Below are 27,577 nucleotides of genomic sequence, written 5' to 3' on the forward strand. Positions count from 1 at the left end.
CTAAAAAATTCCTTCTTATCTTGCGTAAGTAATGGACAAAGGAGGAAGATTCCTCTTGTTCCCAGATGGTTTTAGAAGAGGTTCGGGAGAGTTCCTCCTTAACCTATAAATATGTGTGTATCCTATATAAGAACTCAGACTTGAATGGAAATCAGCTCTTTGTATTAACTTCTTTTGTTAATCCTTGTTTGAGTCATCTTTGGAGCGATGACGCTTACTATGATCACTTGTGCTTTCAAATATATGTTGGGGTAAAATTCCTTAACCTCCTTTGTTTAACAATTGAAAAAATTAACATCAATTTCTTTGATGAGATAATAACGAGTCTATATGTATACGTCAGAGAACTCAAATGCTGCAGTAGGAGATACGGTGATTAGGGTGAATAGATCACAATATTATGATGACATTTCGAAAATAAACCAGGGATAGAGTTATTATCATAGAAAAACTAGTAGACACTACATCAAACATATAAACAAATTTCCAGTACAGGGGTGCAGGGAAGAAACATCTAATAGCCAATGTACGTACCATATATAGTACCATATATAGTCCCACTTATTTGTAGTCAATACAAGAAGCTTCTTAGCATTGACTGTGTACATGTTGAAATTTCCTCATAAAAAGATATTAAAATTTGAAATAAATAATCACGATTGATTAAATTTTTGCAACTTCGTTGATTTGGACTAGTCATTTGAATATTAATACAAGTTGCCCCTGGTGATTGAAAACTACATGATTCTGGACCAGTATCGACTTGGTCTGACACTTGAACAAGACATTTCAAGACAATGAAGTTGCAGAAATTTAATCAATCGAGATTATTAATTTCAAATTTTAATATCTTTTTATGAGGAAATTTCAACATGACCCTAGTCAATGCTAAGAAGCTTCTTGTATTGACTACAAATAAGTGGGACTATATACATAGTACGTGAAGATTTAATCAATCGAGATTATTTATTTCAAATTTTAATATCTTTTTATGAGGAAATTTCAACATGACCCTAGTCAATGCTAAGAAGCTTCTTGTATTGACTACAAATAAGTGGGACTATATATATATGGTACGCACATTTTGGAAAATAGTTCTTTATAAAAATTGTTAGCACGGAGGCATTCCTTGCGGCGGAGGTAACATTTGCGCTCCTAGACCCTTTCCATCTTTCACTATGAACGTCATGACTAGGCCCCATGACATATGTCGATCGGTATGACAGTGCATGAACCAAACACCTACACACAAGGACAACACAAGAACAATTTATCATATGATCTAATTATCATTCATTAATATAACTAATTAAGGGCGTTAATTACGGGAGATGATGAACGTCTTCATTAATTACGTACCAGGATTGTCCGCCTTGAATCTAATGGTAGTCCAACCATTTTTAGGGACAGCGATGGTGCTCTGAAGAGGGGGATCGACAAGATTATACGTCAAAGGGTCCTTGTCCTTGTCAAAATTCCCAAACCCCCATCCCACAACGTAGAAACTGAATCCATGGAGATGCATCGGATGGTCATCTCCATCCACTATATTTGTCCCCTGAAACACAATCTCCACCATTGAGTTGTACTCCAGTATCTTCACCTCTGTCGCTCGCTTCGCCGGGAGTACGTACAACGGCAAGTGCTGAGCTGTAAAATTAAATAGCAAGGGTGGGAAATTTGGAAAGCGAGTTCCAAATACCCCATTTACATGGTAATAGTAAGCTTGCAATATGTCAATGGTGGGGTTGACAAAGCTAATGTTGTTGACACTGGCGGCAATACGAGTCCCGTTAGGCCCAGCACATGAATTATTCGGGCAGGGTAGCATGTTGACGGAGAGTGTAAAGAACAAATGAGTTGTTATCTTGTGCGGCACGTCAACGGGGTGGTTTTTATCAGCCAAGCTTTTGAGTTTACTGGTAAAGTGAACCGATGCTTTGGTGTCGTTACGGGAAGGAATATTAGGCAAAGAAGTAGGAGATGAATTAGAATTTCCTTGGTATAGGAGTATGGCAGTGGTGGTTGTGTTGTCGTAGGGAACCCCAGCCCCGGCACTATAGGCTTTAGCAGCAATGTAATAGTTGTTGGGAATTTGGTCCGCAATTAACAAGAGGTCAATGGTTTGGCCGGGAGATATGGTCACATAATCTGTTGAAAATGGCTTGGTGTAGCTAGCATCTGAGCCTACAACCGTGACTTTGTGATTGGCAATGGCAAAAAACATCATCTCTTGCACTACAGAGTTGATTAGTCTGAGCAGGTAGGTTTCGCCGGAAACAACTTTGAGCTTAAATGTGTCTGGTTTTGAGCAAGGATAGAGATCGCCTGGTTGACCATTGATGAGGAAAGCAGTTGAAGTATTTGCGTCCCCTCCGCTTTGAATCATTTCATTGTACAGTTGACCGATATCTTCCTTCCACCACTCTCCTACAATTTTCGAATCAACAATTTGCAGAAAAATTAGGACCGTAATTTGGAAATGTTTATATAGAGATCACTATGATCATAATGTCAGAAATCTTTTCATTAATGTTTGTGAAACTAAAGTTTGAATTGATTTGCATACCCAAGATGATTGGAAATTCTGCGTGAGGTTTGGGAAATGGGTAAGTGGCTCCCTTCTTGGGGTATATGACTATAGCACCGTGGACGGTGGCTCGATCCCACTCGCTGTGAGCATGCCACCATAGAGTCCCTTCCTCTGAGGAAAATATAATGGTTTGGGTAAACCTGGCTCCTGGTTGGATAGGACATTGCGTGATGTAATCAGGACCGTCCGACCATGGATTCCTCGGTTGCTTAACTCCATGCCTAAAATAGATGGTTCAAAATTGTAGAATTATATCACACATTTATGTAAAAGCCGGATGAGATTACATGCACTATATAAAGTTGATTAATTACCAGTGGATGGTAATGTTACGATTTCCCTTGTTATAGATATCCACCACGATAGTATCTCCAGCATGAACATACATCGTTTGTCCAGGAAATTGGCCGTTTACAGTCAAGATGTTTTTTGTGCTACACAGTCGTTTGTATGGAGTTTCTTCGACCTAAAATTGATTTTTACAACAAACAGAAGATATCAGTTCATTAATATCTTTGAAATTACTGATATATGTATACGTATGCATTATAAGTTAATATACTATACCAAATTATATGACAGTTGATGATTAGATTAATTTTTTAATAATTTAAAAGAAGGAATCCAACTATCAACTACCACATCATGTAATTTACAAAATATAATTTAAGTAAATGGTCTCTCGTGCAATTCATACACATGCATCAGAATTCAGAACTGAACTGGAGTTAATTACCACAAAAGTGTAACGAGGAGGCGAAGCTTGACAATGGAAGTTGCCACCAGTAGACAATAACAAGCCCACTACAAGTTTCAAGCTAATTAAAATCTTCATGCTGATCGACGACGACATTCTTTTCCGATGTCTTTAACAGATGCAGTTCGCATGATGAGTTGAGGATGGATATATATAAGGGTTTTATTACAAATAGCCTTTAAAACTGAAAAGGGATAAATAAAGATTTATTTTGACTAATTAGTAATTACTCATTAATAAATCAAGAGGGTACGTCTTGGTGCAACAGGATGGCTTATCCCAAGCAAGTTGGTGGCTGAAAAATATTACATTTTTCTTATGAATCGACTTTCACGATTATTTGGAAGTGTAAAGCTGTTATCTGAGTCTGATGTCTTGTCTTTTACGTGAAAATCAGGTCGGTTATAATATAATGATCAATGTATATGCTGCTGGGGGCCTTTATGAAGAAGTAGAGGAATTATTCAAAGGAAAACTAACGAAAAAAAAAAAAATTAGTTTTAATGAAAAAAAATAAATAAATGTGTAAGTGAATAGTACTAGAAAATGTAAAAATATGGTTTATTGTTAAAAGTGAACAGTATCGAGAGTGTTTTATTAAAATTCCCTTGCTTACCCGGCTCCTTCACCTACCTGTCCCTAATTCGAGCTTACACAGAGAGTCTGAAATACTCAGAAGCAGAGGAAACCATCAACTCTATGCATGAAATCGGTGTCCATCCCTCCTGTGAGCATTTTAACCTCTTGCTCTTCACTTCTGCCAAAATGGGTTTGATAGGTGAATAAAGAACTACATGGAGCTGGTTTGAACCCTGACGTGGCATGTTATCAGACTATGCTGAGAGGTTACATGGACTATGGACATTTAGAAGAAGGATCAAGCTTTTTGACCAGATCAATATGTCTGGAGAGGCAGACAGGTTTATTTTGAGCTCAGCAGTACATTGTTATAAATCTGTGGGAAAGGAACTTGAAGCTGAAAATGTTTTGCATTCATGAGTAATTTGGGTATTTCATTTATGGAGAACCTAGAAGCTGGATCCAAGCTAAACGCATCAGAGGATAGATCGATCCTAAGTAGCTAAAGGAATTATGACAGAAGAACCACATCGATTTGCGGCACACATTTTTAGGGACTAAATTGGTCGATTTTCAATTTCAGGGACCATATTGATTGGGTGAGTCAATTTCAAGAACTATATAATAGAAAACCAGAGCCCCAATTTGGGGTCACGCATGCTGACAAAAAGTTTGGGTCACACATTTGACAAAAAATATTAGGAAAAATTGCCCCTCAACCAAAAAAATTCAAAAGCAGCCTAATATAATATATCAAGTAATACAAGGGTAATTTGGTAATTTAATTATCATAAAATATAATATAAATATAAGTGGGAAGAGAGAAAAGAACAAAAAAATGAAAGGATAAGTGAAAGTTGATGGTGCTCATGTGAAGGGAAGAAAAATATAATAAAAAATAAGGAAAATGATGAATATTGTGCTTAAAACATCTTTAGAGGTGCGTAGTGCCAGTGATAAATTAGTAAAGTTTTCATTTTTTTTAATTTTTTTAATTAGTATCTTATAATAAGTTAGCAATAATATGATTCAATTAGTTGTTTATTAAATATTATTTTCTTTATAAAAAAGGTCTTTTGTCACATCCCAGCCCGGGACGGATCACTTCCTGGACCCGCTCCACCACCGTAGCACGATATTGATTGCTTTGGGCTTACCATTCCCTCACGTTTTGTTTTTGGGAACTCACGAGCAACTTCCCAGTGGGTCACCCATCATGGGATTGCTAGCCCCCTTCTCGCTTAACTTCGGAGTTCCTACGGAACCCGAAGCTAGTGAGCTCCCAAAAGGCCTCGTGCTAGGTAGGGATGAGAATATACATATAAGGATCACTCCCCTGGGCGATGTGGGATGTCACATCTTTCATACGTGGATAATAATGTGATTAATTTTTTTTTTTTTAACAAACGATATTATCTACACTAAGGGGGAGGAGGTGGACTTAGCCTCACAATGGGCTAGCAATAATGTGATTGAAAACCGATTTTATTTTGTGAATTCAGTTGCTTTAATTAGTTTATGAGGGATTTCTTTTAGCATGATCTAAAATTATTCATTTACTTCAAATATTTAACTTTCCTTTTGTCAATTTACGCATATAAATACATTTAAAACGTGTAAGTCACGCGTAACATGCCGTGATTTAAAAAATGTCTTCTACACGCGCATAAGGGCGTGCGTGAAGGCTAGTATATTATATAAGAGAGATAAAATCACATAAGCCAATTGTATGTAATAAAAAATTAATTAATTTAATGGTGAAGTTTAAAGCTAACAGTGAATACAATGCTAATCACTGTTCTAAAAATTCCGCCTAGGCGTTAGGCGGCTGGCTATCATCCAGATAATCTCTAACGTTTGAAAATTTAGAAATGACACCTAGACCTACTTAGGCATCCGCCTAGCCTGCCAACATGTCTAGGCACTTGTATAGATTGTAACTCTTACTTAAACAGAAAATTGATAACTTTTATTTTGCATTTTATTTTGTTCAATAAAATGTAAGAGACTTATTGAATACTAGGATGAACAATCATTATATACTTGTTTCCCATGTTTTTAATATGTTCTAGAATTTTATAATCTATAAGTCATTTTGTTTTGTAATTTATGTATTCCAATATAAATAGACACTTATATACGATATATAATAAATTCACTTAAATCCGCTTAGGTCTCAACCCACATCCCGACTAGCGTCTAACGTATTTTAGAACCTTAATACTAAGTAAGAAGTGTTCATGAAACATTGCGCTTCATATCGTCACTAATTTGGTATCCAATTATTCAGAGGGAGGGTGAAAAGGATCTAAAACTAAGAAGGTAGCTAGCACTCCTCCTCCTTCCACCTCCCTCAATCCTCCTTCTCATGCCAAAATCGCAATTACTAAATAATTAATCATATAATGAGTAATTTTATTTGAATCCATATAACCTCTCTTTACACCCAGCTTAGTCTTTAACCCATATTATTTTTAACTAAACTATTAATCTCTTTAAATCCTAATTTACTATCTAAACTACTCTCACAAACTCAATTCCACACCCATTTAAAAATAATACTCAAAATCAATTCATATGTTCTCTCCTCTCACATTCTCTCCTTCCCACAAGTCCATCATCTTCCCTTTTAATTCTTCATGATTTAACATAAATCGAAATTAATAAGAATTGGCGAGAATTAATTTATTGTTTAGGTTTCCAGGATATTGGCATAAAGCCATGCTTTATGCAATTACCATGTTGGAAAAGCTTGATCTTCTGAGGCTAAGTAAAGGAGTGGGTGATGACCTGCAGGTTGGAAAAGCTTGATAACACCCCTTTTGGCCACTTTCTGATGCTTTCAGGAGCAATAAGAAATTCAAGGCCATGGGACGGGAAGATTGACCAGTCCAACTTGATTTGGACTAGTTAGTTTCTTTAGGTTTTAACTCAACTGCCGTAGGACTAATGAATATCTATACAAATACGACCAGAGTTAGCGGTTTGAATCTGGTGCTGCTGCGATAAGACTACGACATTGATTCATCCATAATATAATTATTTTTGTAGCTTTTTTTCTACCTTTCTATTTCGAAAGGTCAAGTTTCACCTAATTAATTGTCTAATCAGAATTCCTTCATTTAAAATCTGAAAAATGAACGTTTTGTTGGCCATCGGTTACTAGTCAGCTATTCCATGCCACCTTACAAAACCCAAAAGGTGTTGTCTTTATTCCTTCCCCCTCCCCACCAACCCCCACTACTTTTCGTTTCATGCCGTCACAGATTTTTTGGTTTCACGGCTGTCACAGACAATTTACTTTGCTTCTACTTTTATATTTCTGGTGCTTAGAGCTTCAGGAAATTAATTTGCATAATTAACACTCAATGAAGATCGATCTTATATGTCCAAATTAAACCTGATAACGAAATTTGAGGAATTAACACAACATGCAGATTGCAGCATGTTAAGTTAATTGCGATGTGAGCTTAGGGATCAACCCAAAACAAAAATAGTGACAGGGGAAGGTGAATTGTTGTGGGTATGGAGTTAGGTAATGAGTCAACAAAACACAATACCCACTCCTAGGCTTCTACTCCGATGGTTATGAACTTATGAGAGATCAAACTTCAAATAAGGTCGAAGGACACCCAACATTTTGCCGTGGAGGAGATATTTTCTCTTGCAACTACTTCATAGTTCTATAGTAACGTCACCCAGTCAATAAATATTTTCCGCGTGTTTAAAAAGTGAACTACACATTCAATAAAAACTTCTCACGTATTAAAATGGTTGAAAGATAGAATGATAGTTGGCTCTTTCATATGAAGGGATTATAATCACTTTCTTTTTTGGTAACATAGGGGGTGGATACCTCCAAAACTAGCTTGAAGAGTTATTACATAGAGTTCGAGTTCTAGGAACTCACATCATATTATCAAATAACTGAGTTCCAATCTAATCTGGAGGATTATTAAAAAATGATATCCAAGATCTATATTATAGCTTCTACTAGCAATTTCATAAACCATCATATTCTTCTCCCGGTAAACATGCACTAACTCGCATTCGGCTATGCGTGTCACAAGTTATTTGCAATGATTAATGATGTTAGCAAGAAAATGAAAACCAGTATCAGTTATATTATTAATTAAATTAACCACTAGAGCTGAATCTATCTTCATCTATAACTTTAAAATGCTCTTGTCGACTACAAGTTCCAGTCCAAAATATGGCCCCAAAATTTCTACATCAACCACCAACCACCAACCTTTTGTCCAAGTTGACAAATAACCCGCTAAGCCAATCATCGATGTTCTCCCTAAAAACTCCTGCAGGTTTTTTTTTATTTTTTATTCTACTAGCATTGATTGGAAAAGCGTCATTTTAAGGACCGCATTGAAATTTTAAAGATGTAGAGGGCGTTTAAATAGGGAGACAGATTGTTTGCCCTCCTGTTTGGGTGCTTTTTTCATCCCCTTCTATCTGTGCCGTTACGGTTAAATCACATCAATATTTTATATTCCTATTACTTTTTGTCTTATTATCTTTATAAAAAAAATCAATATAAAACATTGACGTGACTTAACCGTGACCGTATAAAATAAGAAGGGATATAAAGGGCACTCAAATAAAAAGGAAGACAATCTGCCTCCGTTAAAGAGGAGCAGGCTACTATTTTACGATTTTTAATTTTTAAATTTTTTTTTTAAACAAGCCACAGCCCGCTTTGAACAAAAATGAAGAAAAAAGGGTATCTTAGCCGGATACAAGATTGTTTTTCTTCAAAGCGTTACATATTGCTCCTTTAAAATTTTATTTTTTAAGTTATTAACTTTTTAACACAAACATATCCCACTATTTATATTTTTAAGTTATTAACTTTTTAACACACATATCTCACCATTTATATAGAAACACGTGATGTACCACCAGTATTCCAGTCAAATTGAAAAATCTCTCATAGAATAGAGGCAACATTATGAGTTCTACACAATTATACCATTCGCGAACGGTAATGGTAAATGTTACAAGTACAAGAAGATAAATTTCTTTTTCATAAATATGAAAAGAGTCGACTTGTACAATAATATGCTCAAACTCAATACTCCAGTTATTCATCCATCCCTATACTAATTTTCTCATCCCTTGTTTTCTTACAATATACCTGAAGTTATGCCATGTCTACGTATCAACCCGATCTTCATGACGTCCACAATCTGAAACAGATGAAGGAGCTGCAACGCTCTTTCCTTTGCCATCCAAAGATGGCCTTGTTGGACCCATGTCCACACTTTCCTTAGGTTTTGGTTTCTGTAAAACTTGGAGCTGATTCTGCAGTATCTGTACAAGAAAAGCAGTTACTAAGCACGAGAAAATGGGGGTAACGACCACAAATCAAAACAGAAGTGATTAATCTTCTCTTTAATACCTCTATCTGGTGCTGAAGAAACTTTTTCTGGGCCTCCAGCTCAGATGCTGTCAGATTTGGATCGCTGCTCAGCCTCCCCCCATAGGCCACATTGGCCCCAGGGACAAACATGTAAGGTGGGAACTGAGAGAAGGACAAGTTTGCAGCTCCACCAGGGGTTGCAAGCTGCGGCTGTGATTGTCCACTAGAAGCTTCTCCACTAGATTCAGTATTAGGGGAGTCAGCCGTATGTCTTTGTACCTGAGGAAGTGCCGCATATCCAGGAGACCTACACACAAGAGGGCGTAGTTTGTAAGACTCTAGTACGCAGCATTCTATGGCAGTACAACATATCCAAATCATATGTATCAAGCACACACTCTCACAACCAAACTAGGAACAAACTAAAATACAATGGGAACATATGACCTCTCCGACAATAAAAATGTAAACGTTAACTTGGGATAAATGTGTCATTACCATACTAGTCTGTTTGCAGAAGGATATACATGAGACTTCTCATATATCGATGCAGCAGCAGCAGCAGCTCGGAGCCTGGCTTCATGTTGGCTCACACTATCACCAGCAACTCCACCACCCTGAGCCATTGTGCCTGTCCCTGTTCCCAATTAAAATCATCAGTTAACTCACATTTTATACTGAACAAAAGATCAGAGTCCCATATGATAAAAAATATATTATAAGAATGAAAAAAAAGAGTGACCATGAAACATGAAATCCAACTGGCATTTTATTGGTGCCTTCATTTTTCATTTCCTTCTATAATAATCTTTCATGTATGAAGGGAAAGGAAATGTAAGTTTAAAAACCACAAAGTTCTGAAATTAAAAACAACAAAGTGCCTTTCCTTTAATGACCAAATATCAGACCTTCCGATGTCACACAGAAATTAAAAGACACAACAACATTGCAATGCTCAGAAGTTTACCCTGTTGATGAGCATCTGACCGTGAACCCCTATGTCCGCCAGCTGTACCTGTCCCACTGTCAGGAGGTACAACTAAAGCCCTGCAAGTAGGGCAGGTATGCTGTCGCTCTAACCATGATCGAAGGCAAGACACATGAAAAAGGTGTCCACATAATAGTTTCTTGGCTGTTGTCATCTCTTCACGGCAAATGATACAAATTGCGTCACTTCTGCATATCCATCATAAACAACTAAGACTCCACTATGCAGAATTTGATGATTACAAAATAAAACACTTGAAACTAATGAGACTTTAAACTTACGCATTAAGCTCTTCAGGCGTAGCATCTGGGAATCGATCATTCATGTTTGATGTGAGCTTTCGATAACGAATGTAATCAGCAATGCGAAGCTTAAAGTTCCTAAATGTTTCATAGAGCTCACGTATCAAGTGCAGTGGCACACCATAGTATCTGGGATGGGACAAAACTTCACGTCAATCAAGATAAGAATAACCTCAGCTTATGCTAATCAACAAGAAAAAATCTCCACATGCTTAAAACTTAAATTCATAGGATTTCGGCCCAACTATTGTATCATATTCTAACATTTCAGGTCCACCTTGGCAAAAAATTAAAAAAAAACATTTCAGGTCCACAGCTTCTCCGCCACTTGGGAGCCAAACATGTTGCATTCATCACAGATTGAGCCCAACACATTCTCAAAATTGTGTCATATTTAGCAAAAAATTGTGTGTACAGCTGTTTATCTAAACCGAAATATAAACAGAATACTCACGTGAAAATTGCGAGGAAGAAGCACAAATACATAGACAAATGAAGCAAGTCCCGAATAAGTTCCAAGTAGAACGTGTAGACAGGCTTCTTCTCCCATTGTCCCTCCATAAGCATGTCAGTAACATAGAAAACATATTTCACAAATGTTGACACTGTTGTTGTTGCTAGTATCATGTACCTGGATACAAAATCATGGACATTTTTAAAATGAGAAAGACTGGAGAATGCAGAAATTGATGACTTATCCATATTATTGGCTTTTATATCTAAGGCTTTCCCTTTCCGTATAATCCCATCACAACTATTAGTTCTCCCTTATTGCATTTTGTACTCGACATAAATCCTTCAATGGATCATCACATCATCTGCCCTATCAACCACTTTTGACGACCACATAATAGACTTGCTTAACTCATTTCCAATATAATGAAGCTAAATGCAGTATTAATTATCAGATAAAAAGATGCTAAAGTTATCAAAGTTTGATCAAATAAAATGTAGGATGTTCCAAAATGAAAACAAAGAGAATAATTAAGATGGATCACTTACTCGAATGAAAAGAAGAGGGAAACCGAGGCCTTTTGTGTCCTTATCAAGTTGCTAACAGAACTGTACAAAAAGAGACTATCTAGAACAAGCAAGAAACCCAAAAAGGAGACAATCCGAACATGAGACAGCATGGGCACGGAAGGAGTGGTCTCGATGTACTCAACCCTCTTCTGAGCCAACCAATGCAAAGCCTTGATCAACAACAGAGCAGTAACCATAGCAAGAAACGAGACCGAAAAGTCCTGCCTGAAAATAGTAATGGCAAAGAGGATTTCCATGACTTCCCGCCATGATTGCTCGTTAAGCCTCTCCACCTCGGCTTCCCGGAGTGATCCAAGGAAGATCTTTTTAGTCAATTGCCACATAGTACACATAATGACCAGACCCATGTTGAGAAGCAACACCAAGCTGATCTTCGACGTCGACAAATACACCATTGCCGGGTAAAACTGACCTCTACTACTAAATGCATGATAAACAATCGCTAGGGTTGCTACCAAACTAATCCCGGCATAGGTTTGCAGCTTCATCATTTTCCTCAAACCTAATCGATCAAGGTTGCTGTTACAAGACAACAATTAACAACTTCTTGATGCGCTTTTTCCAAACAGATTCAAATTTAAGAACGTTACAGTGCCATCGAGTTGAGACCCAAACAACACAAATGAAATCCCAATCAAATCAAATGAGCCCTAAATCCGAAGCAACATTAAAATTAAAAATTGGAAAGCAATTTTAAGAAAGTAAATAATAATTTCATCTTAAAAAATGAGAATTCATAGAAAAACTGAAGCAACTGAGAGTACCTGTGAAGTTCGCTCTATTGAAATTTCGGATTTTCTGGTGTTTCTTCTTCTTCCTCCCGTCTTTTATTTTCTCAGACCCTTAAAAAAACAAAAACAAAAAATGCTGTCAGGCAAATTAAAAAATGAAAACAAAAATGATGTTGGTCGACCCAATGGGGAAATGCCACGTGGTGAAGGACCCAAACTAAACCCAATCCGAGTTTTTTTTTTCTGACCCGACCTAAATCGGAGCCCGTCAAATATTAGGAACGGGCTGAGATCGAGAGAACCTGGCCCTGCAGAGCGACAGAGGAAAAGGGAGGGAGAGAAATGGCGACGGTGGTGAAGAGCGTTGCGAAGGCGATCAGAGAGAGGGGTCTCCGCAGCTACTTAAGGGAGCTCAAGGAGGATGGCTTCTTGTATGTTCTATCTCCATCCTTTGCTTTTCGAATTGATTTATTTGTTTATTTTTGTTAATATAATGCTTCTGGAGATGTCAAGGATCTCAATTTTTCTTGTTGGATGTATGTGATTGGATGCCAAGAACATCGTTGGTGTTTTCCGTATTGCAAGTAATGTTTCTGAATCCAATCTGTCCTCCTTGGTACCTGATAAATAAAAGACAAATCAATGTGGGATGGCAATTTTAGATTTTGAATTGTCGATTTGGGTTTTTCTTATTTTTGCTGCATTGAAGAAAGAAATAATTTTCGGAAGTCCGAAAATTTGAAGAGGTGCTGAAACAAACAGCTCTTGAGCTGGGTGGGTTGAGAAAATTTTGTTGGTCTGTTCTCTGATGTTATATCTATTGGCTTGGTAGGAAAATGTAGGAAGGAAAACAGATTAAAAGCTAAAACTTTTGTCCAAATGCTTTACTCTTTGGCGCTCAGGGACGATATCTTTTGTTATAATTATTGTTTTGGAGCACTTTCTGATGTACATGGTTTACTGAGACGTCTTTTAGTAGCTCGTTGAATGGCTCTTAAATTGCTTTTTTGGGTTTCGTATCCTATATCTTTCTACCGTGCTGACTGTTTATACTGTTCCAAATCTTGCAGAAATTGTATTTTCGATGGAAACCTTACGTAAGTCACATTACTTCTCCTTTACTTGAAATCCTTGACAAACAAGCGTGCTGTGTGTTTACATGATATTTAGAGTGTTAATATTTTGAGTAAAGATCTTGAAAAACAGAAAAAGTCACGTGTGTTAAAATTTATATGCCATGTTATTCAAAGAGAACATAAAAGTTAAAACATTGAATTGTGACCGGTAGGCTAGTTGCTACTTGGATGCTGCAAAAAGCAACAGCCCCATAAGGATAAGTTATTCATAATTCTGGGAGTCTGATATAGTTACCAATTTCTCTCTTGTAAAGAAAATGAACATTGGAATGAGGGATTACTTTTGCTTCTTTGTGGTTTTCATTTTTTAATTGTGGTAGTAATCTTTGTTTCTTTAGCATATATAGCAATTTTTTGTTTGATGCTGTAGGCAAACTAAGATCCACAATATTGGGGCAAGGCTTGTAGGTGTTGATAACATTGGCAATAAATATTATGAGAAGCTTGACACTCAATATGGTTAGTGTTTTCCTCATTCCCCACCTTCTGATGCCTTTCTTACTATAGCATAAAAATATTCTTTACTGCATTGCACTGGAGTTGTGACATTGGTGTCGACTATTGTTTCCAAGAACAAGCCATATTCAAATCATGAAGCAAATCTTAATCTTATGGATCTTTTCAAATCTTATTTCCATATTCCCAAGGTTATGGAAGAAGGTAAAGAAATAATTTTAGTTTCCTAGGAAGTGTGCAAATTCCTCTTCCCCATGGTAAAATGGTTCGACTCTTTTTGTAGGCTGAACAAATTTTAACAAAGGTCCCATATTTCTTTATAAGAATGCAAGGAAATTAATGGTGCTAGCCTCCTAGCGGGTTTTTGTGCAATTGGACAATTCGTATTGGATGCTTACATGCCTTGGTACATAAAATTTCACCACATCCATGCGAGTTACAGCCATGAGTTAGATATAACGACTGTTCTAATTTTCCTCTTTGATGCATTGGGAAGATGCCATTCTTCAAAGTTTTGCATTGCTTCAACGTTATTGTGGTATGAATGCTCACAGCTAACAATTGACCAGAGGGATTTTACAGGAAGACACAGATGGGTTGAATATGCAGAGAAGAGTCGCTACAACGCTTCTCAAGTACCACCAGAATGGCATGGTTGGCTGCACTACATAACTGATCATACAGGAGATGAGGCCAGTCCTGCTTCCTTTTTAAATATTTGATCGTGTATGCTGTGAAAATCGTGTTACATGTAGCTTACAAACAAATGAATTCTTGTTGCAGCTTTTGATGCTAAAACCAAAGAGGTATGGCATTGAACACAAAGAAAATTTCACTGGGGAGGGTGATGAGTTTATTTACCATTCAAAAGGCCACAGCCTCAATCCAGGGCAGAGAGACTGGACCAGGTACCAACCTTGGGAACCAACCAAGAAGGAGTGAGTTGTTTCTGTGGCACGTATGTGCTCAAACTTGAAAAGATTTGGCACTATTGTGCTGTGTATTCGGTTAATAAATGGCTTGTACTTGTGTTAGCTGTGAATCTTTTGGAATGCTTGCTGTGTGGAGAAGAGTCCTAAAAACTTCATAGTTCAATGAAATGCTGGTATTTTGATTTGTTGGGTGAATAATATCAGTTCAAAAGGGTTGTGTTTCACGGTAGGAGTAGTAGCAATGTGCACTGAGCACTGCTAGTGCTAATTGGTGTTGTTCTCGAGGGCTGAAATGTCCGTTGCTGAGCGAACCAGATACATAAAAAGAGCATACATGAAGAGCATGAATGAAAAAGTAGGTGGATTGCACATTGATTTGGGTTATGGCAATACCGAAACGTACATGTACGGAGTGACAAGGAGTGTCGCTTATGATATACCCGGTTCTTATTCTCGGTTTTTCTTCTACCGATTCATGACCTGTCCGATAATTTCAAATAAGTAAGCTTGGCGAAAGGATTTGTCTGAATTGATGGGAGTGGAATGGACCGGTAAGTGGAGACCGCGAGCTCAAACTCTCCACGAGTCGCCCTAACAAGCTAGTGAAGGAGAAGCTTACAGGTCGACAGACACTGCCAGTCTGTCTGCTACATTTTCCCGTCGCTTTTCTAATACTATGCATTTGCAATTATTTTAAAAGAATTTTAACGAAAAATTTTCGATACTGTTTATTTTAACGAAATGTTATATTTTTACAATAAATAGTCAATTCTAGTACTATTCACTTTATTCTTTATTTTGTCATTATCGTTAAAACTCAAAGTTTTTAAACCATTTTTATTAGTTTTTCTTTATTTTGAAAGGAAAAGTGTTATTATAATTCTAAAAATTTCATTTTATACTATTTATAAGTGTATTTTTCTTTCTAAATATAGAAAGTTTAAAGTGTATAATAAGGAATTTGGAGTGTTAATAACAATTAAATTTTTATCCAAAAGACCAGATAAATAAACAGAAAAAGCCTTGTGCCAAATTTGTCATGGAAAATTACTAAAAAGCAAGAGAGTAAAGGTAAGCTAATTAATCACGACTTCTATTAACCGATAAACACCGATTCGTTATCATGCGATCAATTTTCGTTTATGTGCAAGTGGTCCTTTACCATAGAGGTGGAAAGATGTTGAACCCTTGCATAACAGTATAGGTTCAAACTTTGTCGATAACTAATCTAACATCTAATATAATAAAATTTATTGTTTGACAAAAAAAAGAAAAAAATCGTTTATGTTTAATTTTAAATAAAAATATTTGAAATAATTTTGATCATATGATATACAATGAACAAACATGATTTGAAGATAGTCCTCACAAAAGAATCAGATAGAATTCTCAAAAAAAGAATCAGATAGAATTCTCATTCATAAAAAACTAAGTGGGATTTAAAAATTAAAAATAATTAGACGAAGGAAAGCCTTCGCAGCAAAGCAACCTCCTTCATCTGTTTCTGCTCGAGTCAGTTTTTGAGTCGCGAGTCACGAGTCACGACTCAGTTCTGCATGACCACTGCAACCGCATTTGGACTCACCTAACTAACAGCATATTAACTGTTTTATTTACCACTTCTTCTCATCTCCCTTGCCAGTTTCGATAACCTTCTCTATCGATCTCCACGTGACCCTGAAAAACCAAACCAAAAAAAGCTCCTAAATTTCGTTTGGTATTCGTTCATACGCCGACAGCAACCTCCATTCAATTCAATTTCTGGGGAGCTCTTTGGTGTGGTGAGCTGCAGGCAGCAATGGCGTCCGATCCTGAGCAACCCGCGCTCTCTTCTCTCGCAAAGGTTTCATTTTTCTGCCCTCAATTTTGATTTTTTTGCACTTTCTAATTTCCTTCTCTCTTTGTGCTTATGGAACGTATTACGAATCGTTCAGCTGAATTAACACAAATTTAAGAAGATTATTTGGATTTTATACTGTTTAATTCTGTTGGAAGAACAAAGCTTTAAGGCCCCGTTTGATAAAACTGAAAATTTGTATAATTTGGTTTTGTGAGTTGGGGTTTTGGTACTTTTGGTATTGGTGTTTTATTAATGATTAGTTCAATTCGAGTTTGATGCCTGACAAAGTGTAGGAAAATGACAAGGATTTTGTCTTCTTCATCGTCACTAGTGTTCGATTCTACCTATGCAAATTCTTGGTTCCTTTTACATTTTAACATGTGTGTTCTGTTTGATTCCGCCGACAATTAAGAACATTAACATGTGTCGCTTGATAACAATACCGGCTTGAGTGTGATTGTTTGTTTTAGATATCTGCCCCGTTCAAAGTTGTTAGTGCATTGCCATTTTTCAGGTGGGCAAGTCTTCAGGTGAAATCGGCGACACACAGGAGCCACTTCTTAATGGGGTTCACAATTCAGAAAACTATTCTCTTATTGCCGCAATCCTACCGTGAGTATTTTTTCGGTTTTAGCTGTCTTATTCTTCTGTTTAGACTGAAAATTTTACAGATAATCACATTATTCTGGCTTTACACTGCTCCTTGATGATTTCAGATTTCTATTCCCAGCTCTCGGAGGACTACTATATGGCTATGATATTGGTGCAACATCATGTGCTACAATCTCCGTAGAGGTATACATGAGCTATTAATCATATAGTGCGTTCTTTGTACTTTATTTGTAACTGCTGATTCACTTAGAACATACTCAATGCAGTCGGCCACATTAAGCGGAGTATCATGGTACAACTTATCATCTGTGGAAATTGGTCTCATAGTAAGTTTATAACTAAACTTCCTTGCTGTCACTGAAAACTCTATCAGTGTTTTTTCTTTTTAGTTATGCCAGCTCCTTGTGCATCTTTCTTTGGCTTCAGAGAAGATTAATGTATCTAATTGGTACCTGTTTCATTTGCAGACCAGTGGCTCATTGTACGGGGCCTTGATTGGATCTTTGATGGCCTTTAACATTGCTGACTTCTTAGGTGGGGTTTTCACCTTTTTTCTAATACATTCCAAGTTATACAAGAAAAACTGATGACGTCTTCCACTACTGATGAAGTTTGAATGGTTAATATTTATAAAGGAAGAAGGAGGGAGTTGATTTTGGCTGCTTTATTGTATCTTCTTGGAGCTCTAGTTACAGCAGTAGCACCCAACTTGCCTGTTATGGTGATTGGACGCTTGGTATATGGTATAGGAATTGGATTGGTAATGAATAGAATGCTTTTTTTTTTTTTTTTTTTCAATGCAAAGCTATACTTAGCTCCTTCTATGAAACTGGAGATGTATAAATTTTCAATTTCTTCTCTTTTAGGCAATGCATGCAGCTCCAATGTATATTGCTGAGACAGCTCCAAGTGCTATACGAGGTCGCCTAATATCACTCAAAGAGTTCTTCATTGTACTTGGGATGGTTGTAAGTTCTTCTACATTCCATCTGAGAGTCTATGAATTTTTTTTTTCTGCCATGATATGCAATGAAGCCAACTAAAAGCTATTTTCAAGTTTGCTCCTCTTTTTTGTAGCTTATTCTTTAAAAGTTTATCTTACTATTTTTTTGTACATTCACGAAGGCCAGCAAATCATAAGCACTTGAATTTTGTGCAGGCGGGTTATGGAATTGGTAGCCTTTTAGTTGACATAGTCGCTGGTTGGCGCTATATGTATGGCGTTAGTGCCCCTTTGGCAATAATTATGGGTATTGGAATGTGGTGGCTACCAGCATCACCTAGATGGATCCTTCTGCGTGCCATACAGGGGAGAGGAAATATGCATGAGTTAAAAGAGACTGCAATCAGTTGCTTGTGCCAGCTTAGGGGTAGAGCCATTGGTGATTCAGCTCCTGAACAAGTAGATGAGATGCTGGCTGAGCTTGCTTATGTTGGTGACGAGAAAGAAGCTACATTAGGGGAGATGTTTCATGGAAAATGCTTGAAGGCCCTTGTGATTGGTGCTGGATTAGTCTTGTTCCAACAGGTAGTTTCAGTTGGGAAAGGAATATGATATGATGTAATCTGTTGAAATCTTTGGCTTATACATAGCTTCTCTATACTATGACAGATTACAGGGCAACCAAGTGTGCTGTACTATGCTGCATCGATTTTTCAGGTACCCTGCTAATTTAGATCTGGGGTACAGATTGGACATTGGTTGAAAAGATTATCCCTTACAAGGGTTTCGTTGGAAAATGTCTCTCACCATAACCCATATAATCTAATAGAGTGCAGGATTCTCTGAAGCGTCTGATGCAACACGGGTCTCAATTTTACTTGGCGCTTTCAAGGTATTTCCAAATGACATGCCATGCTATTTATCCGGACGTGGTTTAAAAACTTTTCTGTTTTTTGCCTGCTGAAAAGTGTTCATCTATTTCTGTTGAAGAAGTCGACTCTCTAAACAGATATGTCTGACTCAATCTTTTTCTTGTTGTAGTTGATAATGACTGGAGCAGCTGTTCTTGTTGTTGATAGACTCGGGAGAAGACCTCTACTACTAGGAGGTGTTACGGGGATGGTAAGGCTTCTTTTGGGTTGATGTTTTCATTTTTATTCATTTTTTGTATATTGTAAGACTAGAACCAACTATCTTCGAGTGTTTGAGTATCATGTGGAATACTTTGTTCATATGACAGGTCATCTCATTATTCCTATTGGGATCGTATTACCTTTTCTTTGATAATGCACCGGTTGCAGCTGTAGTTGCTCTGCTGCTGTATGTTGGGTGTTATCAGGTAATCAGAAGTTGTATACCGTATATTTTGTTCTTTTTAGATATGTTTTTAGTTCTGTAGTGTAACCCATGGAAACTTATTGTGCAGATATCTTTTGGTCCCATTGGTTGGCTAATGATATCGGAAATATTCCCTTTACGGTTGAGGGGGCGAGGACTGAGTATAGCAGTGCTTGTGAATTTTGCTGCAAATGCGCTGGTGACATTTGCATTTTCTCCTCTAAAGGTACTTAAGATTACCGGCCGTGTTATTTCTTTTGGAATTTTGTTAATTAAATTGTCTTTGGGGATGTTCGTTCTTGTATCGTGTCGTGAGTGAGATAATTACGAATATTGACGTTGATTGAAACAGGCATTGCTGGGAGCTGGGATATTGTTTTATGTATTTGGAGCAATAGCAGTGGCATCTCTAGTTTTCATTTTCTTCATCGTCCCAGAGACCAAGGGGCTTACTCTTGAGGAAATTGAGGCCAAGTGCCTTTAGGCCATCTGAACTTCTGGACTTCTGGACTCCTGGTGTTGCAAGTTGCAACCAAACATTAGTCATAAAAGTTGAGAAACCAAACTTCATCTATGTTATATATTATAGTTCACCTAAATAGCATGTTGTATAAATAATATTGTAACATATACTAGCATATGCCCCCACATTTTGCGTATGTCGACATTTTTTATTTTGTTTTTAAAATGGGAAGTGTGTAATCATTTGTAAAAAATGAGAGAATTAATGGTGTTGGAAATTTGTTGCCAATGAGGAAGATACCTACTATTTTTACATGGTTTTTTTTTTTTTTTTTTTTTTTTTTTTTTATAAAGAGGAACAACTGATGGTAAGCCACGATTATCCATTCTTTTTGGGGGTCGGAAAGACTCATAGAGGCATTTCAACCTCTCCTTGGTTACAAGTTTGGCTTCCACACCAACAACGGATTTCCTACTTTGTTTACATGGCTTTGAGGATGAAGTAAAAAGAGCAAAATTCACGCTTCATGTAATTATTAAATTGTCTATAATTTTTATCTTTCTTCAATTTTAAAGAGACGGTTGTCACTTAGTACAATGGTTTGGTGATATTCCTTTTCACTTTAAAGTAAGAGGTCTTGTATTCGAATCTTTTGGATGTCAAATTCGATACCAAATTAGGCTGCTCATTACGTGACTTTACTGGATTTTCTCTCTCTTAGTGTAAAAATATCGATGTACTCAAAAAATTAAAATAAAAAAAACCCAAAAGGGTTAGAATGGTATTTTAAGAGTTTTTTTGTTGACAGAGCAATTCAACAGAAGTTTTCTCCTTTGCAAGTGGCATGCAGATCCATGTGTATCTATTTTTTATTTTTTTATTTTTTTTTCAAGAAAAAAAATTATTTAAAACTCTTTGAAGAAGTCTTGGGTGTGGTGTTAAGAAATTTTTGGGTGCCCTTAGCAGCAACCAAATTTGAAACTCGTGTGGGCCTTGGGGTCAGCCCAAAAACCTTTTATGGTATTGGACTGGGCTTACTGAGAAGATCCGATCCACATCAGCCGTCGTAGTTGTAACTCGTAAAACAACTTTGACAATAATTTCCTTTCAAGTTGAAGCAGTTGGCGGTGGCTAGGGTTAGTGAGAGAGAGGAGAGATGGCGAAGTTCAATGAGGTGCAGAAGAGGAGGAGAGCACAGAAAGCAGAGAAGAAGAGATCGGTTCACGGCGAACCAACCACCGGGAAGCTCCACAACAAGCCTCAACCGCTCTCCATCTCCGGCAAGCGCAAGCGCAAGCTCTTGAAAAAATGGCGCCGAGTACGCTTTCCTCTCATTACTAATCTTATATTCGTATTCGTTTTTGTTGCCCCTTGATTACTCACTCCGTCAAAATCCAATTTTAATTACTGTATCTGCCATCTGTGTTTATTTGTTGTTATAATTCGTTAATTTTTGTGTAAAAAAAAAAAAATTGTTTTCAGGATCAGAACGAGGCTGTGAAGAAGGGACTTATAACTATGCAAGATGTCGAAATGGCTGCTGCCGATGCTGATGGTAACTCCTCCTCTCAATCTCTCCACTTATTCTTAATCTTTCGTCGACAACGTCTTACTTGATTTTCGGATTCATGCGCGACTTTTGCTATTACATAATCAAGCTCCAAAATCTTGATTAATTAACTCTTTAATCGTTGTATGCCAAATTAAACAACGCATTGTTAGTTAACTTGCTTCTGTCAAATTCAATGGAGTTTGTACAAAGAAGCTGACATAAGGTCTTTTGTTTGTAGGAGTAGAAGAATCTAAAGACACCAAGACTTCTTCTTCAAAGTTTCCCATGAAGAAGAAGAGTCTCAAGATCAAACAACTAAAAGGCAAAGGTAAGTTTGACTTTGATATTCTCGCTTCTCATCCCTTCATACGTTGTTATGTTTGTTTTGCGGTCGTGATCTTCGCAAGTGCTCAATTTTTCTGGTTTTCTTAACGGACAGGTAAGAAGAAAGGAAAATCTTCTAAGGCGGCTGCTGCTGCCACCCCCGAAGCTTCAGCGGATGCAATGTTAGAGTAATTACTTGGTGTCTAGCTTATGAGAGAACTTGTCAACGCTCTACTCAACCCCATCCCATTGTGATGCTTATTTTCTAATTGGAAATCGAATGAATTTTAGATCGAAACTTGCCACCTTGCTGCACTATCCATTTCAAGCGAAAAGTTATTGTTTACCAATTTGGAACGGATTTTGTTGCACGATCAAATTCTCTGTTTCGATGAAATTCAGGTCATTCGATACTCGTATACTCGGCCTCGGTTCACTGTAAATTACGACAAAAGTAGACGAACCACCAAGAAAAGGAAAACAGGAGTACAAAAATGTCACTGGATCTTTGTAAAAAGACGTCAAATTCTCCAACTATCGATTTCCTTCGCTGATCGAGAGCTAAACTGGACACTGAGTGCTAGAGAAGAGTTACGAAAGGCAGGCATAGGCCATTGGAGCTGTTCACCAATTCCCATATCTAAGCAGAATTCTTCAACCAGTCGCGTTCCGTCACCGGTGGATCATAATCATCATATACAAACTCTGGTTTCTATACAAACTTTGGTATTACTTTCGGACTGCCCTCCTGGGGACTCATCTTTATTCTTTGTTGGGATTACAAACACAGGTGGATCATATACATACTTTGGTTTCTATTTCCATATACAAATTCATATAAATGTGCTAAAATCCATTATAGAGTTTATTAAAATTCTTTAAAATCTATCACTTATAGAAAGTTTATTAAATTATCTGAAATCCAAATTCACTACACCCTTAAAGCCCAGGATCCTCTCCCGATCCTTTTGGTGAGGATCCGCAAATTGTGTTCGTTCATCTTACTTCGTACGATCAATTTTTGTCAAATATTGTTTATATTAATTTTAAATAAAAATATTTAAAATGATTTTTAACCGCACGATGTACGATTAATAAATATGATTTCCAGATTCCCGAGATTCTCACAAAGAGGATCCGGATTCAAAGTCCAGAATGAATATACTCGGATTTTTATAGAGCCTAAATTATTTTAAAATCTTGATTGAATACTCATCAACTTTTATAAACTCATTTAAATCATAGATACTCCTACCTGTATACATCCTAAAAAATAACAAAACTGCTATATTTACCATCTATTTGTACTATATCATTAATCAAGGTGAGATCTATATATGTTTGTAAATCCTAATTGTATTAAAGAGATAATACAAATAAATAATAAATGAAACAGCATTTAACAAACCATATTTACTAAAAAACTTTAGTCGTGGCATTTGGTTTGGCGAGCTTTATTAGGGCTCTCTCTAGGACTGGCACGACTGATTGATTTCACCTTCTTCTTCTTCGTTATTTGAATCTTGAAAGAGGTTTGAAGAATCAAGATTCACGCAGACAGCTATAAACTGCAAAGATCAGCTCGCCTAATTGATTTGAATTCAATTGGTTTCGTCCCGTAAATACAGATTAATACGGATTATTAATTAATTAATTCTCCGATTAATACCAGATTCCAGTGGTGTGGTGTGGTTGGAATTAGGATGGGGACAAGGTCCCAGCAGCAACCAGGACGAGAGCGAGTAGGGCAGGAAGACGACGACATGGCCGGGGGTCAGTCCGTGTCGATGAGCGGCAGCGTGGGCTCGCCCTCCAGCCGCAGTGAGCAGACCATGGCCACGCCCGCCGGCGACAACAGTTTTCTTCGATTGAACCATCCCGACGTTCACGGCGATGACGCTGGCTCCCAAGGCGCCGTTGGGTCAGTCACTTCCCTCCCTCCCTTCTCTTTCTGCTTCAGGTCTTATTAGGGCACGGAAACGAATTATTTTATTTATTTCTGTGTAATTATAAATATATTCATATGCTGCTCATTTTCTTGTTTGTCTAATTTTATTGGCTTGTATATAGTTTATTTGTTTACTACTTTCGTTTTGTTTATCATTTGAGTCCTCTGAATCTCTGATTATATGCATGTCCACCGCATACATTCGTAGAATATGCAGCCACATTGTTTAGTTTCGGAATCCTGATTTCGGCTCTCTCATCATCGATTAGATTGAGATAACTAGCGCTCTACTTTAGGCTAAATATATGGGAATGAAGAGCCGAAATCAGGACGCTGAGTTGTGGACATGTTTGTAAATTGACATTGATTCATTTACAGCACTTGTTAAATTTTTTAGTTGCCCTAAATGATTATTGCTTTGAACAGTAGCAAGAAGAAGAAGCGAGGGCAACGGGCCGTGGCAGGTGATAAGAATGGAAGAGGACTACGCCAATTCAGCATGAAAGGTGCTTCATTGATCGCTATCTTGTCTTATCTTATTTTCTCTTTACATCCTGTTTTGCCTTCCAAAAAGGTGGTTGAATTTAGCTGGCTATGAATTGCATTTAAGGGATGGACGGTGTTGTTATTTTCATCCATGCTTATACTTCTTCTCCCCTGATTTTCTGATTCTGTGTTGCTTGTGTACCAGTGTGTGAGAAAGTGGAGAGCAAGGGAAGAACCACTTATAATGAGGTTAGATGGTTTCAGTTTGACTGTTTGTGCATATTTTTCTTTTTCCTTTTTGCCCTATTAGTGCTCACTCCTGGTCCTATATATCGAATGGATTATGTATTATATCAGGGAGCATTTCTTTCCCTGCAGTACTTGTTTGCGTGTTTAAACTGGTAGGGTTCATGCATATCTTGATCTAATAGGTTACTGAAGTAGGTTCTTCTAGCATCCATCAAATCAAGGATTGATAATTAACAAATTTGGATTTTTTTCATCAAGCAACATTTGACATGTGGCTGCCTGTTTGGTGCTAAATAAAGTTAATTCGCAGGCTAGTAACTCTAGTGTTTCTCCTCTAACTACTGAGGTGTTCCTTACTCCTAGTCTAGTCATAGGTGAGTGAATGACCTTGTTGTTACAGAGGGTGGTATAATCTCAGAGGTCAATTAAATATCAACATCATCTGAAGCCATGCTGTGTAGTGACAGTAATGTTTCAAATGCTTTCTTGGGGAACAATGGTGCAAAAGTTGTTGGAGCAAAGGGACTCATTAGGCAATGTTGTTATCATTAATAGAGGGGTGCAGTGTGATTTAAAATTGACATAACAGATAATAGAGTTTTCTCAAGATCCGCATGTAAATAAGTTCCGCTCCTAAGAGTTTGAAGTGCATTCCAGGTTGCAGATGAACTTGTAGCGGAGTTTGCTGACCCTAGCAATGCTGTTACATCCCCTGATCAGGTTTGATAACTAAGCTGATACATCTGCAGTTGTCTGGGAAGAAAAGGGGAATGAATTTGCTAACTTTTTCCTTTCTTGGGTTCAAATTTATTTAGCAGCAACAAGATGATGAGAAGAACATCAGGCGAAGGGTATATGATGCCCTGAATGTTCTTATGGCAATGGATATTATATCTAAAGATAAAAAAGAAATACAATGGAAGGGTTTACCTCGTACAAGCCTGAATGATATTGAAGAACTGAAGGTCTGATTGCAGTCTATATTTTGTCTCTTGTATATTAAGTGGTTTATTGTCTTTTGATCGTTGTAGACCAAGTTTGAGATTATAAAACTACTTATACCTGTATTAAATGTAGACCGAGCGCATGGGATTGAGGAATAGGATCGAAAAGAAAGCTGCATATCTGCAAGAGCTGGAGGAACAAGTAATGAATAGCTATTGTCTATTATTTCATGCTTCATGACTTTGGCTCAGTTGAGGTTTTTATATGTGCTTGATTTGACGACTATAATTACTAATGTTCTGTGAAAACATGTCTGAATGATAGGATGCACTGAACCATGTAGATCAGTGTCTGCACACACTTACTTCTTATCTCTTTTATCAGTATGTAGGTCTTCAAAATCTGATACAACGGAATGAGGAATTATACCACACTGGAGATGCGCCCAGTGGAGGCGTGGCTTTACCTTTCATTCTTGTGCAGGCAAGTTTTCTTCTCAAGGTTTCCCTTGTTTCATGACTACATATTTTGAGAGATAGTTTAGAAAGTAGTGCTTTTTTTAGGTATGGTGCACGAAAACAAAATGGTTTGTATTTGATGGGTTGGTATGATTTGGTTGGTTGGTTTGGGATATGTGACATGTAACCTTCTGCTTGATACAAGATATACCATATTTTATACCAACTATAACTCTTCAATCCCGTTCTAAATAAGAACAAGCACATGATTAGCTTTACTTGACTAATTTGCTGTCAGAATCCTTTTTTGCAAGTTTGTTGTTATCTGATTCTTGATTACTTCTGTTGTCACACTAATAATTTGGTCACTGATTGTACCCTTCTTTTCCTAGATGCTTTAGCAGGTGTATTAGTATTTTTCTTTTAACTTTTACCTGGAGAGATCAGAAGTGCCTTATATTATCGTTTGGCGTTTGAGTTTTACCTATAGTCTGAGTTGCTTTATCATGCCTTGTACTTATTATTTATCTATTTCTTTTATCCCTAGACTCGCCCTCATGCAACTGTTGAGGTGGAAATATCAGAAGATATGCAGCTGGTGCATTTTGACTTCAATAGGTAACTTTCATTCTTATATTGTTGCAAACAGAGCGACGTGATAGTTGGTAGTAACATGTATACATGATTGTCCGCTGAGGACACAAGTAGAGATAGTTGACACAAGTAGTATGGCACTTGAGCCCGAAGCGCTGTTAATGGGTCAACTCTGTCTCTGTGTAATAGCTCAATAAAAAGTTTTTTCAATCGTTAAAGTTTTGCAGTCATCATTTTGTTATGTTTTGATTGTATATCGTCTTGTTTTTGCAGCACCCCATTTGAGCTCCATGATGATAATTATGTTTTGAAGGCAATGAATTTTTGTAATAGGCAGCAGAGTGATGATGCGACACAAAATTTGACGGTAGATGGAGGCGAAGGTTGTAGCATGTCAGGCATGTATCAGCCACAGATCCCTCTTGCTTCAATGAACACACCAGTTAGAGCACCGCCCATGTCACCGCCCCGTCCCGGAATACTGAAATCACGTGTCAAGCATGAGCACCATGGACAATAGTGTAAGCATATGTGTATATTGTGGAGAGTAGTTTTCCGGAAGTGAATAGGTCATCCCGCACCCTCATGATTGTCGTCGGTAGATATTGCCATAAGTTGGATGTAGTTTAGGTTACAAAGAAGCAGATGAGTCTTGGTTGGTTTGATATACTCGGGAGGATGTTGGCCGTGGCAAATTATTTGCATGTCCAATATGTGCTATTGTAATTGTTATCCCATTCTTTTGCTAGTTTTACTGTTTTTAGGCCTCCGTTCCGTCGTAGTAGAATTCAAAGTGGACTGTTTACGTAGTCTGAAGAGAATTGTTCACCTACAAAAATAGAATGATACGATTAATTCGACAGTTTCTGCTGTACGGCGTCTTACATTTTCGCAAGTTATTGTTCATCGTCTGTCTTTCAGCGTTCGAATGCT

At 37.3% G+C, this 27,577-nt stretch overlaps 6 protein-coding genes across 10 annotated transcripts; 4 read left to right on the forward strand and 2 right to left on the reverse strand.

The window, feature by feature from the left end:
* Positions 1-1,040: 1,040 nt before the first annotated feature.
* On the reverse strand, positions 1,041-4,470 carry LOC103943301 (laccase-15). The gene is made up of 5 exons (XM_009353567.3): positions 3,330-4,470; positions 2,908-3,059; positions 2,570-2,814; positions 1,360-2,430; positions 1,041-1,242 (listed from the first exon to the last, which is right to left on the reverse strand). The coding sequence occupies exons 1-5, from the start codon at positions 3,444-3,446 to the stop codon at positions 1,112-1,114; spliced, it is 1,716 nt and encodes a 571-aa protein (XP_009351842.1). The 5' UTR covers positions 3,447-4,470; the 3' UTR covers positions 1,041-1,111.
* A 4,378-nt stretch (positions 4,471-8,848) lies between these two features.
* Positions 8,849-12,498, reverse strand: LOC103943302 (ERAD-associated E3 ubiquitin-protein ligase HRD1B). Of its 2 annotated transcripts, none has more exons than XM_009353569.3 (8): positions 12,402-12,498; positions 11,596-12,156; positions 11,048-11,224; positions 10,573-10,722; positions 10,271-10,479; positions 9,802-9,940; positions 9,343-9,610; positions 8,849-9,254 (listed from the first exon to the last, which is right to left on the reverse strand). In XM_009353569.3, exons 2-8 carry the CDS (start codon positions 12,126-12,128, stop codon positions 9,096-9,098), a joined length of 1,635 nt encoding a protein of 544 aa, XP_009351844.1. In that variant the 5' UTR covers positions 12,129-12,156; positions 12,402-12,498; the 3' UTR covers positions 8,849-9,095. The 2 variants fall into 2 exon arrangements, with proteins under 2 accessions (XP_009351844.1, XP_009351843.1); XM_009353568.3 differs by having other exon boundaries at positions 11,596-12,287; positions 12,402-12,491.
* A 134-nt stretch (positions 12,499-12,632) lies between these two features.
* Positions 12,633-15,076, forward strand: LOC103943299 (probable NADH dehydrogenase [ubiquinone] 1 alpha subcomplex subunit 12). The gene is made up of 5 exons (XM_009353564.3): positions 12,633-12,799; positions 13,439-13,465; positions 13,875-13,963; positions 14,543-14,652; positions 14,744-15,076. The coding sequence occupies exons 1-5, from the start codon at positions 12,711-12,713 to the stop codon at positions 14,900-14,902; spliced, it is 474 nt and encodes a 157-aa protein (XP_009351839.1). The 5' UTR covers positions 12,633-12,710; the 3' UTR covers positions 14,903-15,076.
* A 1,347-nt stretch (positions 15,077-16,423) lies between these two features.
* LOC103943298 (D-xylose-proton symporter-like 2) lies at positions 16,424-20,400 on the forward strand. The gene is made up of 14 exons (XM_009353563.3): positions 16,424-16,735; positions 17,247-17,344; positions 17,449-17,527; positions 17,611-17,670; positions 17,812-17,878; positions 17,980-18,104; positions 18,211-18,312; positions 18,504-18,872; positions 18,957-19,004; positions 19,117-19,179; positions 19,329-19,409; positions 19,528-19,626; positions 19,714-19,851; positions 19,978-20,400. The coding sequence occupies exons 1-14, from the start codon at positions 16,691-16,693 to the stop codon at positions 20,107-20,109; spliced, it is 1,506 nt and encodes a 501-aa protein (XP_009351838.1). The 5' UTR covers positions 16,424-16,690; the 3' UTR covers positions 20,110-20,400.
* Positions 20,401-21,244: 844 nt separating this feature from the next.
* LOC103943297 lies at positions 21,245-22,262 on the forward strand. The gene is made up of 4 exons (XM_009353562.3): positions 21,245-21,406; positions 21,571-21,643; positions 21,879-21,968; positions 22,080-22,262. Exons 1-4 carry the CDS (start codon positions 21,245-21,247, stop codon positions 22,154-22,156), a joined length of 402 nt encoding a protein of 133 aa, XP_009351837.1. The 3' UTR covers positions 22,157-22,262.
* Positions 22,263-23,381: 1,119 nt separating this feature from the next.
* Positions 23,382-27,506, forward strand: LOC103943296 (transcription factor-like protein DPB). Of its 4 annotated transcripts, none has more exons than XM_009353560.3 (9): positions 23,382-23,885; positions 24,339-24,418; positions 24,604-24,647; positions 25,305-25,367; positions 25,463-25,612; positions 25,725-25,793; positions 25,977-26,075; positions 26,598-26,668; positions 26,978-27,506. In XM_009353560.3, exons 1-9 carry the CDS (start codon positions 23,668-23,670, stop codon positions 27,162-27,164), a joined length of 981 nt encoding a protein of 326 aa, XP_009351835.2. In that variant the 5' UTR covers positions 23,382-23,667; the 3' UTR covers positions 27,165-27,506. The 4 variants fall into 4 exon arrangements, with proteins under 4 accessions (XP_009351835.2, XP_048427165.1, XP_009351834.2 ...); XM_048571208.1 differs by having other exon boundaries at positions 23,383-23,885; positions 24,342-24,418; positions 26,918-27,506; XM_009353559.3 differs by having other exon boundaries at positions 23,384-23,885; positions 25,466-25,612; positions 26,918-27,506.
* The last annotated feature ends 71 nt before the right edge of the window (positions 27,507-27,577 follow it).

The sequence above is a fragment of a genome, unplaced genomic scaffold (genome assembly GCF_019419815.1).
Source record: "Pyrus x bretschneideri cultivar Hongxiangsu unplaced genomic scaffold, Pyrus_bretschneideri_v1 Contig57, whole genome shotgun sequence".
Taxonomy (NCBI): domain Eukaryota; kingdom Viridiplantae; phylum Streptophyta; class Magnoliopsida; order Rosales; family Rosaceae; genus Pyrus; species Pyrus x bretschneideri.

Coding starts and splice junctions, on each gene's coding strand:
- LOC103943301 (XM_009353567.3), bottom strand. CDS start 3,446: ATGTCGTCGTCGATCAGCATGAAGATTTTAATTAGCTTGAAACTTGTA. Junction 2,431..2,569: donor AGAATTTCCAATCATCTTGG/GTATGCAAATCA, acceptor CGAAAATTGTAG/GAGAGTGGTGGAAGGAAGAT. Junction 1,243..1,359: donor ATTCAAGGCGGACAATCCTG/GTACGTAATTAA, acceptor CCTTGTGTGTAG/GTGTTTGGTTCATGCACTGT.
- LOC103943298 (XM_009353563.3), top strand. CDS start 16,691: ATGGCGTCCGATCCTGAGCAACCCGCGCTCTCTTCTCTCGCAAAG. Junction 17,528..17,610: donor GTGCTACAATCTCCGTAGAG/GTATACATGAGC, acceptor TACTCAATGCAG/TCGGCCACATTAAGCGGAGT. Junction 18,105..18,210: donor ATGGTATAGGAATTGGATTG/GTAATGAATAGA, acceptor CTTCTCTTTTAG/GCAATGCATGCAGCTCCAAT.
- LOC103943297 (XM_009353562.3), top strand. CDS start 21,245: ATGGCGAAGTTCAATGAGGTGCAGAAGAGGAGGAGAGCACAGAAAGCA. Junction 21,407..21,570: donor TCTTGAAAAAATGGCGCCGA/GTACGCTTTCCT, acceptor AATTGTTTTCAG/GATCAGAACGAGGCTGTGAA. Junction 21,644..21,878: donor GGCTGCTGCCGATGCTGATG/GTAACTCCTCCT, acceptor TTTTGTTTGTAG/GAGTAGAAGAATCTAAAGAC.
- LOC103943296 (XM_009353558.3), top strand. CDS start 23,668: ATGGGGACAAGGTCCCAGCAGCAACCAGGACGAGAGCGAGTAGGGCAG. Junction 24,419..24,603: donor ACGCCAATTCAGCATGAAAG/GTGCTTCATTGA, acceptor CTTGTGTACCAG/TGTGTGAGAAAGTGGAGAGC. Junction 25,368..25,462: donor CTGTTACATCCCCTGATCAG/GTTTGATAACTA, acceptor AAATTTATTTAG/CAGCAACAAGATGATGAGAA.
- LOC103943302 (XM_009353569.3), bottom strand. CDS start 12,128: ATGATGAAGCTGCAAACCTATGCCGGGATTAGTTTGGTAGCAACCCTA. Junction 11,225..11,595: donor TCCCTCTTCTTTTCATTCGA/GTAAGTGATCCA, acceptor TTTTGTATCCAG/GTACATGATACTAGCAACAA. Junction 9,255..9,342: donor TTCTTCAGCACCAGATAGAG/GTATTAAAGAGA, acceptor TTTCTTGTACAG/ATACTGCAGAATCAGCTCCA.
- LOC103943299 (XM_009353564.3), top strand. CDS start 12,711: ATGGCGACGGTGGTGAAGAGCGTTGCGAAGGCGATCAGAGAGAGGGGT. Junction 13,466..13,874: donor ATTTTCGATGGAAACCTTAC/GTAAGTCACATT, acceptor TTGATGCTGTAG/GCAAACTAAGATCCACAATA. Junction 13,964..14,542: donor GAAGCTTGACACTCAATATG/GTTAGTGTTTTC, acceptor GGGATTTTACAG/GAAGACACAGATGGGTTGAA.